The 9,243-nt window shown below is 63.1% G+C and overlaps 2 protein-coding genes across 4 annotated transcripts; one reads left to right on the top strand and one right to left on the bottom strand.

Annotated features, from left to right (window-relative positions):
• The first annotated feature begins 384 nt into the window (after window positions 1–384).
• Aprt (adenine phosphoribosyltransferase) lies at window positions 385–2,974 on the top strand. Of its 2 annotated transcripts, none has more exons than XM_046434782.2 (5): window positions 385–536; window positions 679–785; window positions 2,065–2,198; window positions 2,290–2,368; window positions 2,565–2,974. In XM_046434782.2, exons 1-5 carry the CDS (start codon window positions 457–459, stop codon window positions 2,705–2,707), a joined length of 543 nt encoding a protein of 180 aa, XP_046290738.1. In that variant the 5' UTR covers window positions 385–456; the 3' UTR covers window positions 2,708–2,974. The 2 variants fall into 2 exon arrangements, with proteins under 2 accessions (XP_046290738.1, XP_058431900.1); XM_058575917.1 differs by having other exon boundaries at window positions 679–845.
• Window positions 2,975–3,372: 398 nt separating this feature from the next.
• On the bottom strand, window positions 3,373–8,519 carry Cdt1 (chromatin licensing and DNA replication factor 1). 2 transcript variants are annotated; one of them, XM_046434744.2, is made up of 10 exons: window positions 8,277–8,519; window positions 7,752–7,862; window positions 7,520–7,671; window positions 6,850–7,047; window positions 6,625–6,770; window positions 6,384–6,481; window positions 5,792–5,980; window positions 5,369–5,509; window positions 5,087–5,288; window positions 3,373–4,300 (listed from the first exon to the last, which is right to left on the bottom strand). In XM_046434744.2, exons 1-10 carry the CDS (start codon window positions 8,496–8,498, stop codon window positions 4,140–4,142), a joined length of 1,620 nt encoding a protein of 539 aa, XP_046290700.1. In that variant the 5' UTR covers window positions 8,499–8,519; the 3' UTR covers window positions 3,373–4,139. The 2 variants fall into 2 exon arrangements, with proteins under 2 accessions (XP_046290700.1, XP_046290701.1); XM_046434745.2 differs by having other exon boundaries at window positions 7,752–7,859.
• Between the last annotated feature and the right edge of the window lie 724 nt (window positions 8,520–9,243).

Raw genomic sequence — 9,243 nt, 5'->3', positions numbered from 1 at the left:
CTGAGGTGGGCCCCGGCCTCCCGCAGCTTGGACGGAGGCCCCGGCTCGCCCTTCACGAAGGCCGAGGGGCCTGTGGGGACAAGAGCAGGGCCACCTTCTTCCCGCCCAACATGCTTGAGACGGGAAGCAACTGTGGTGCAAGAAATGAGGACATGTCATGAAACTCGTCACCAAGGATTCGAGAAAACGGTACTTCCTGCAGGAGCCCCGCCCCTCGGCCTGGCCCCGCCCGCCAGGCGCCGCCCCGCCCCTTGACGCACTCCTCCCCGCGCGCCCTCCGTCTCCGCGTCAGGCCCCGCCCCTCTCCCGCTCTGCCCTCGTTTCAGACTCCGCCCCCGGTGTCCCGCCCCGCCCCCTCTCCGCGCCAGGCCCCGCCCCGCCCCGCGTCCGGCCCCGCCCCGCGTCCGGCTCCGCGGGAGCAGCCTAGCCCTCGCCCCCGAGCCCGCACACGCGGCCATGGCGGAGCACGATCTGCAGCTGGTGGCGCGGCGCATCCGCAGCTTCCCCGACTTCCCCATCCCGGGCGTGCTGTTCAGGTGCGGCCGCGGCCCGGGCGTCGCGGCACAGCCCGAGCGTTGACGCCACGCTCGGCCCCCGGCGCGAGTGCGTGGGCTGCTCCGGGGTCCCGCAGGCTGCACGCCCCGCCAGCTCGAGTCACCACCCCGTCCTTGTGCGCAGGGACATCTCGCCGCTGCTGAAGGACCCTGACTCCTTCCGCGCCTGCATCCGCCTCCTGGCCAGCCACCTAAAGACCACGCATGGCGGCAAGATAGACTACATCGCAGGCGAGTGTCCCGGCACGGCCTCCTCTGCCCCGCCCGTCCCTGTCCAGTGCTCCTGCTCAGGTCCCCCTTCCAGGCTCGTCCTCCTGTTCCGCGCCCAAGTTCCCGTTCCCCGTCCTTCTGTCGCCTAGCCTCCTGTCTTTCATCGCCGTGACCCTGCCCTCCCGTTCCTACATGCCCTTGGGTCCTGCTCCCTATACCTCTACCCCGACCCTTCTGTCCCCCCTTTTTTCCTATTCTTCTACCCTTTCTGCCCCCTCTTTCCCCGCTTAATGGGAGAATGGGACAGGGTGGGGTGACTTCCCGTTCCTCCCACTGTGGCCTGCAGTGTCTGCACAGCCTTGCACCTTTGCCCCCTGACCCCACTGGCTCTGCCTGCTTAGGGTGGCCAGGCATGCTGGGGGCAGGGCTGTGTGGGGTCCACGCATGAGCTTAGGGGAGGGCTTTGGGGGTTTTTCAGAAGACCGCCAGGAGGAGGGACCCATCTTGGGATCACCATCAAGGGTTGTAAGCCCAGGCCTGCTCTGGGCCACCGGACGCCCTGCTTGGTAGCGCTGAGACAGGGCTGCCCACCCCTACAGCCTCAGCCCTCGGGTGGCTGCTCCTGGGCCTGGCGGCACCAACTGGAAGCCTCCCTCTGGTGGTGCCCACTCTGGGTTCCAGGCCGGGTACCTCCTCCCCTAGAAGCTTGCTATATGGGACAGCCATGGCGTCTCTAGGACCGTCTGACCTCCTCGACCCAGCCACCCTCCTTCTCTTCTTGTTGCCTCTGCAAAAGCTTTTGTGTTGAGTGCCTGCTGTGTTCCAGACCCAGGACCCAGCCTGGGGCTTGGGAGGTGGCCCTGGATAGCTCAGTGCCCACCAGGGGCTATCAGGAGAGGTCACCCGAGGGGTACACATCCCACCCTGCTCACTGCCCTGAGGGACATACCCCAGGGGAGGGGTGACCTCACTTCCTGCCCGTGTGGGAGGGTACACTGAGCATCCTCCTCAGCTCAGTCCGCCTCTTGAGGTGCCAGCCTGATCACTGCCTGCTCTTGTGGACAAAGAGCTACAGAGCAGGCACTGCCCCTGGGGAGTGATAGGCAGTCTGTGAGCTGAACAGAGGCCAGGTGACCTCTCCAGGCAACCGTTCTCGGCCTGTAGGATCAACTAGGCCCTGGGATGGCTGTCATCAACCTTCTAGGCAGAGCCAACAAGACCAGGTGTCCCTTGTCACTGGCTGCTTGTCCCCATGCTGCTGTGCTCCGGGCTACTGCCTGACACCCTTTTCCCCTGACAGGCCTAGACTCCAGAGGCTTCCTGTTTGGTCCTTCTCTGGCCCAGGAGCTCGGCCTGGGCTTTGTGCTCATCCGAAAGCGTGGGAAGCTGCCAGGTCCTACAGTGTCTGCCTCCTACGCGCTGGAATATGGGAAGGTGGGCAGGCTGGGGTGGCCAGGGGGGCAAGAGCAGGTCCCTGAGCTCCCCAGGCTCACACAGCCAGTCACTGCCCACTTCCTGTCCACAGGCTGAGCTGGAAATTCAAAAGGATGCCCTGGAGCCCGGGCAGAAGGTGGTTGTTGTGGACGATCTGCTGGCCACTGGCGGTGAGCTGACTGGGTGTGGGTGGGAGGGAATGCTACCCACTGAAGTGGCATGGAGCAGGTGGCATCTCAGCCTTTTCTGGCTTACTGGGGCCAGAGGGGGCTTTGGTGCTGTGGCAACCACCTCTTCCCTCCCTGTCCCCTGGGGCTGGCCCAGCTCAGAGCCCGGGGCCTCACCCTACACCCACACCATCCCTAGGAACCATGTGTGCAGCCTGTGAACTGCTGGGCCAGCTGCAGGCCGAGGTGCTGGAGTGTGTGTGCCTGGTGGAACTGACCTCGCTGAAGGGCAGGGAGAAGCTGGGGGCTGTGCCCTTCTTCTCCCTCCTGCAGTATGAATGACTGGGTGACCAGGATGGCTGCCCACCCCCCCTGCCTGGCATCTTCAGCTGGACAAGACTGTGATTCTACCCCGAGTGCCTTAAATGACGTCCACAGGCCACCGGTGGCTGCCCTTGGAAATGTTTTACCTGTCCTTGGTTGAGTGACCTTTGGTACCCACAGGTATCCACCTGGGGCCCTTCCTGCAGGTTCTGGAAGTGCCAAAACCAGGCCACCAAGCCCAGTTACAAATGCAGCAAGATCACTCCAATAAACAGCTTTGCTACACCACCGTCTCTTGTCCATCACTTGGGCTGGGGGGAAGCCTGGGGCAGTGCTCAGCACTCTAGGCCTCACTTCAGTGGGAGGGCTGTACATCACAAGTCACAGACCAAGAGGTGGCTGCCACCTGCCCTGGAGCCCAAAGTGCCACAGCCAGGTGTCTGGAGATCCTGCCAGCTTCCCCAGGATTTCCATGACCTTGCAGACATCTTCAAATCTGGTATTCTAGAACCCTGTGGTGATACTGGGCCACCTGACAGTCCAGGGCCACCAGTGTTTTCCAGTTCCCCAGATAATTTGTGGCTGTCTGGGACTGAGACTGTCCTGGGCCACCCTCAGGTGGGACCTTTGCTCCCTTGTTGGCACTGTCCTGAGGAACTGAGCCCAACTCAGGAAGGCAGCCCTCTCAGCAGCAAACTTTTATTCAAATCTTTATGACAAAAAGCGAACAAGACTGGAAACTCCAAAGCCTTGGGTATTTGGAAGTTGACCTCAAAGTAAGCAAAAAAGATCCTCCTGGCGAGATACTTTTAAAAAGCTTAATTTTACAAGGCATTTTAGCTCAAAATCTAGAAAATCAAAATTCTCTTCATTCTTCAAAGGGAAGTCTGATATCATGTTCTCAGAACCTCATCTTTGTACATTAGATTTCTTTTGTAAAGAGGCTCCTTCAAGCAAGGTAGGAAGTGCCCTGGGAGGACACAGCTCTCAGCTGGCCTATGGAACATGTGGACCTTGATCCCAGCTTTAAGCAGGACCTTGAGCACCCTTCAGCAGCTCATGGTGGGACACCCAGCAAGCCTGTGTGTCAGTGTCCCCTCTGCTGTATGAGATCACAGCTCAGCAGGCTAGGACATGGACATCTGGAGGGACACCGCCCTCCCAGCCACAGAGCCACACTCTGGGTGGCAGCAAAGGCCAGCTGCCCCAGCCCACTTCCCTGATACACCCACAGGGGCTGGAAGTGGCTTCCCCACCCCAGCAGCCAAGACAGAGCCCACTGAGAGATCCCTGGAGCAGACCCACTCTCCACATGGCCAGAGGCCACACAGCCTGCAACCCATGTGCAGTATATGATGGGCAGGGCAGGCGGCCAGGCACCCTGGGAGGAAGATCCAAAGTTCATCCAATTAGTGGAACGAAAGGCTTGATTGTCCTGCTTGTCCGTGGCTCACAGCCCCTCTGCACGAGCCTGATGGGCCAGCCGTGCTGCGATGCTGGTCAGGTCAGTAGCTTTGTCCAGCTTGATGTAGGTGTCCGTGCGGATGCGGTGCAGGCTGAGCCAGTCTGGCAGCAACTCAGCAAGGAGCAGCACATGCTGCTCCATCTCCCCTGCAGAGATGGGTGTGTGAGCCAACCCCTGACTTCCCCCCCCGCCGCCACCACCCCCACCCCCATGACTGTACGCAGATCTTTAGCAGGGAGCCAACAGCCCTTCTGTATATCTATGTGCACTGGTTCCAAGCAGAAGCCCAGACGTGGGGTCCCTGGGCTGTGCTCCAAGAAGTGGAGAAAACAGGCTGGGGTTGTGGCTCAGCGGTAGAGCGTTCACCTAACACGTGCGAGGCCCTGGGTTCAATCCTCAGGCGCCACATAAAAATGAGTAAGTAAAATAAAGGTGTTGTGTCCAACTACAAGTAAACGTTATTTAAAAAAAAAAAAAAAGTTGAGGAAACAACGGCTGGGGACCCTCCAGCTCAGGCCCCAGTGCTGGGGAATTTGCCCAACTGTGCAGGCCCTGAGGCAGGCAGTACCCACCTGCTTGAGGCCTGGGAGAGTGGATGCTCAAACAGGGCTTTGGGTAAGAAGTCGGGATTATTCTGAGGACTGCAGGTAACTGGGCAGGTTTGTGAAGGTGAGGCTGAGCAGAAGCCGCCTCCATGGCGATAGAACAGGGGTGGAGCACAGTGGGGAGCACCTACCCTGCGTGCCTGAAGCCCTGGGCTGTCCCCAGCACCCAAAAAGCAAAGGCTCTACAAGCCAGGCAGGCTCAGGGTTCCTGGAGGAGTGTAGTGCCCAGCACCCAGCAGGGCACACAACAGGCACCCAGTGCACATTGGGCCAGTGGAGCGAGTGCACCACAGACAGCAGCCCACACCCACCCTGGCCTGCACGTACCTGGGCTCAGGGCAGCTCGGCAGCTGCCAACCATCCTGGCGCAGGCCACATCCATGGTGAGTGCTGGCTTGCGCTCGGACACAAAAACACCACGCAATACCCGGGCCAGCTCAGGTAGCCGCTCCAGCCGCTGCAGGCGCAGTTCCTGCTCCGGGGACCGTGTCATCTGTGCCAACTGCTTCTGGGCCTCCTTGGCCCGGATCTTGTGGCCAGGGAGGGAAGCAGGTCAGTAAAGCAGGTCACCACACGCCCCCCACCCCCTGCCCATCTGTAAGAACTCACCCGTTCCAAGAGGGCCTGGGACACACCCTTCAGGGCACTTGGAGGGGTGGCTGGTGGGGTGGCCGGCAGTACAGGGCTGGGGGGCCCTGGGCTGCTGGGCTCAGCTGAGCGCAGGGCCATGCCACTCAAGGCCTTCTCCATCTGCGGGGTGGGTGGAGTCAGAGGAGAGGTCACAGGAAGCAAGGAAGCCCCAACTCAAGACCCCCGTGTTGCTCTAGGCCTAACTCCATGCCCACGCACAGCCCACCAGCAGCAGCCCCAGGGATGCAGGCATAGGCTGCAGCTGGTGAACAAGGGCACATCCTGCCATTTTCTGCCCCTCAGCAAGGATGAGCTCGGTGAAGCCTCAGGAACCAGACAGGCACCCAGCTAGGCCTCACTGCCTCCAGAGACAGGGGCCAGGTCAGAGGTCAGCAGCCTCACCCTGGGTGACATCAAGCTTCGGGCCCGGGCCAGCACCTCCTGGGCAGTGGTGAGTCTCTCTGTGTTGGGTGGCTGGGGCAGCTCGGCCGGCTCAATGTCAGGCACACCATCCACATTGAAGCGTGGGTGCCAGCGAGTCAGTTGGTCCTCAGGCACAGCCAGTGGGGGGCTCAAGGAGGCCAGGAAAGCCTGTGGGAGAAAGGCTGGGTGTTGGGCCGCCTGACTCCCAGCAGGGCAGCCTGGGGGATGTCACCTAACCTCTCTGTGCCCAGATAGTGTTGCTCTAGGCCTAACTCCACGCACACACACAGGCCACCAGGAGAGCTAGGCAAGAGAACACGTGCAGTCTTGCACAACAAGGACTCACTGACCCACTGAGAGCCTTCTGGGGCCTCTGGTCAGCCCTGAGCAGCTATGTCTGACTGTGTAACAGGACATCTTAGAGTGCAGGGCAGCCCTTCCCCACCTGGGATAGCCATGGCGAGGGTTAGAGGGAACTTCAGAACTCCACCCTCCTGTGAGGCGATCACAAAGCCCAAGAGAGGGCTGATGGCTCACAAGGAGGCCCCAAGTTGAGGGCCTTGCTGCTCACCCTGTGGTGCTCCTTGACTCGCTCCACCAGATTCCTGCTGAAGAGCTGTCGGCGCTGCAGAAGGCGCGAGGCTGTGAGCTGGGGGGCACTGCCAGCCTCTGCGGGGACAGTCCAGGCCTGAGCCCCCGGCCAGGCCAGGCCAGCCCAGCCCCACAGGGATGCCTCATGCCCTCCCTCAGAGCATGCAGAGCTGCAAGGGGGACCCAAAGCCAGGTGAGGAGATCCAGCCACTGGCACTCACCTGAGTCCAGCACGGGCTCGATGGTGAGCTGGTAATCAGATCTTTTCACGCCATCCTTGAAGGTGGGGATGTTGCGCTCCTGGCGAAAGCGGTAGGACTCAGGGTACACAGTTTTGATCTGGCCCACGTTGCGCTCCTCAAAGCGCCTACAGCAGAAGGGGCTGGGTCAGAAGGAACCAGGCTTCCGGCTTAGGGTGGGCCAGGCCTGACCCTCAGCCTGCTCACCTGCGCATCATGTCCTGGACAGCCTGCTTGACCTTGGCAAAAGTCACAGTCTCAGAGCGGTTGTGGAGCATGCCCACGACGGTGTCCATGCTGCGGAACATCTCGGCCAGCACCTGGTACTTGTAGGGCAGCACAAGGCCTGGGGGCCCAGGCTGGGCCAGGGCATGGAAGCGCTGGTAGGCAGGTGCCTTCTCGCCACTGTCAAGTCAAGGAGAGCCAGGGTCAGAGGCAGGCCCAGATCACATCCCTTCAGTGCCCAGCCACAGGCCCCATGGCATGTACCCTTCAGAGAGCCCTTGCCAGCCTGCTGCCTGCCTAAGGAGCAGCCTCAGGGAGGCACACTTCAAAGCCTGCTCCACAACCAGCTCTACCACCCTCCCTCGGGCCCCAGCCCAGCTTCCTCAGCTCCAAAAGACATAGGGCTTGGGGAAGACAGTGACACTGGGATGTCACTGTGGGTGAACTGTCAGTGTTGAGCCCAGCGAGGCAGGAATGACCAGCACCCAGGGCTGCAGCATGCAGCTGGTGAGCAGCATGGTCTGTGCTGTCTGCTCCATGCCCTCTCCACATAACTAACGCCCTAGGAGAGGCAGCCCTGGCCCTCCACCTGCTCGGGCCCCTGCTGTGCCTGCTGGTCCCTGTCTTCTCCAGGGTGCCTGAGCACACTCACCATGGCTGCTCTGCAGATCCCTCAGCCTCCGATGTGCTAGTTTCCTTAGTGTCCTTCTGAGCACTGGCCCTCAGTGCCTGGGCCTGAGCCCCCAGCACCCGTGCCCGCTGCAGACATGACTGGAGCTCTGAGATGGTGTCCTTGGAGAGGGCCTGTGGACACAGGGTGGGTGAGCCATCCAGTCACCCCAGCCCCTCACACACTGCCTGGTCCAGCCTCACAGCCTCCTCACCTTGTCCTTGGGGGCCGCCAGGCAGGGCCGCTGACCTTCGGAGGGAGCAGTTCTCTTAACCTTCTTGCCCGGGGAGATAGGGGCAGGTGGGGAAGTGGGACAGCAGTCCTGCTGGGAAGGAAGCCACAGGTGAGCACATGACAGGCCTTGGGGAACCCCAAGAGAACCGACTGCCAACTAAATGGACCCTGCCAGGACCGAGCAGAGGTCCTGGGCATCCCTGCTAATCTGTGCTGGGCCACCGGCGGGACAGTCATCCGGCCCGTCCATTCTTGGGGCAGCTTCGAGGCCGACCCCTCACCCAGCACTGCAGGTGAGGGAGCTTCACGTGGCCACGACACTCCAGGGCCACGGTCCTTGGAGGCCTGGGCTCAGGCCCTCGCGACGCCCCTGCGGGTGGGCTCCCCTCCGGCTCCACGGTCCCCGCCCTTCTCCCCCGCCCCCACCCCCGTCCCCATCCCCCGCCCCGTCTGATCAGTCCGCGCTCCAGTTCCAGTCCGCCGTTCCGTCCCCATCTCCTCTGACCTCTGCCCGGTCCCCGTCCTGCAGCCGCAGCCTCCGGCGCGCGGGCGGCCCGGGCCGGCTGCTCCCGGGTGCGGCGGGAGGGCGGGCGCGCTTGCGGCTGCTGCCCGGGGTGAGCGCGGGGCCCGCGGCGGAGCTCGGGGTGCGGCAGGCCGACTTGGCCCGCCGCGCGGCGGGACCCGGGCGGCGGCGCACGAAGAATTCGGTGACGCGGCGCTGCGCCATGGTGAGGAAGCGGCGTCCGGACAGTCTCCGCGCGGTTTTCGCGCGGTTTTCGTAAGGCCCCGCCCGGGCCGTTCCATCCTGCGGAGCACGCGGGGGAAACGGACGAGGCCAGTGCGCGCACTGCTGCCTTGGAGTCACCTGCGCATGTGCCTCTATAGCCCCGCCCAGATCGTACCATCGGTCCGAGCGCGAGGGGGGGGGCAAAGGAACGCGGCCGGCGCGTGCGCAGTGCTACGCGGGCGTGCTAGCAGCGTCTCGCCCAAGCTGTGCTGCGCCGGGCAGCGCGGGACCCGCGCGGTGCAGCGGCACTGAGCCCGTGTGCGGGAAGGAGGGGCAACGTGCTTCCCTTATCCGGGAAGCCGGCGGCAAGGCTCTCGTTGAGAAGGCTTGGGGCGCCCGGAGAGCCCAGCCCTGGGGGACAGGCTCGTCCGCTGGGGAGCTGAGGGCCGACGGGGCCTTCTGCCCTCCCGCCGTCGACGGCTTCCGCAGGCGCGAATCGTGCCCTCGGGGAGCGCCGTCGGGCGTCGCGGCCAGGGATCGCAGAGGAGCTCGGGAGTGGGGGACGGGCCGAGGCCGGGCCGCACGGCGCCCGCAGGCAGGGCTCGGCTCGCCCCGTGGTGCAGACGGCCGCGAAGTCGCGCTGGGCCGGGGCGTGGCTCGGTGCCGGGGCGCTCTTTCCGCCCGACACGGAAAGCCACGAACGAGAGCCCAGGGCAGGTTGAGGCCGGCACACTGTTAATGGTCT

Source organism: Marmota monax, unplaced genomic scaffold (genome assembly GCF_021218885.2).
Source record: "Marmota monax isolate L192 unplaced genomic scaffold, Marmota_monax_Labrador192_F-V1.1 WCK01_AAM20220418_F8-fsc00024, whole genome shotgun sequence".
NCBI lineage: Eukaryota > Metazoa > Chordata > Mammalia > Rodentia > Sciuridae > Marmota > Marmota monax.
Note: the sequence above shows the minus strand (reverse complement) of the source record. Positions and strands in the feature narration are given on the sequence as shown.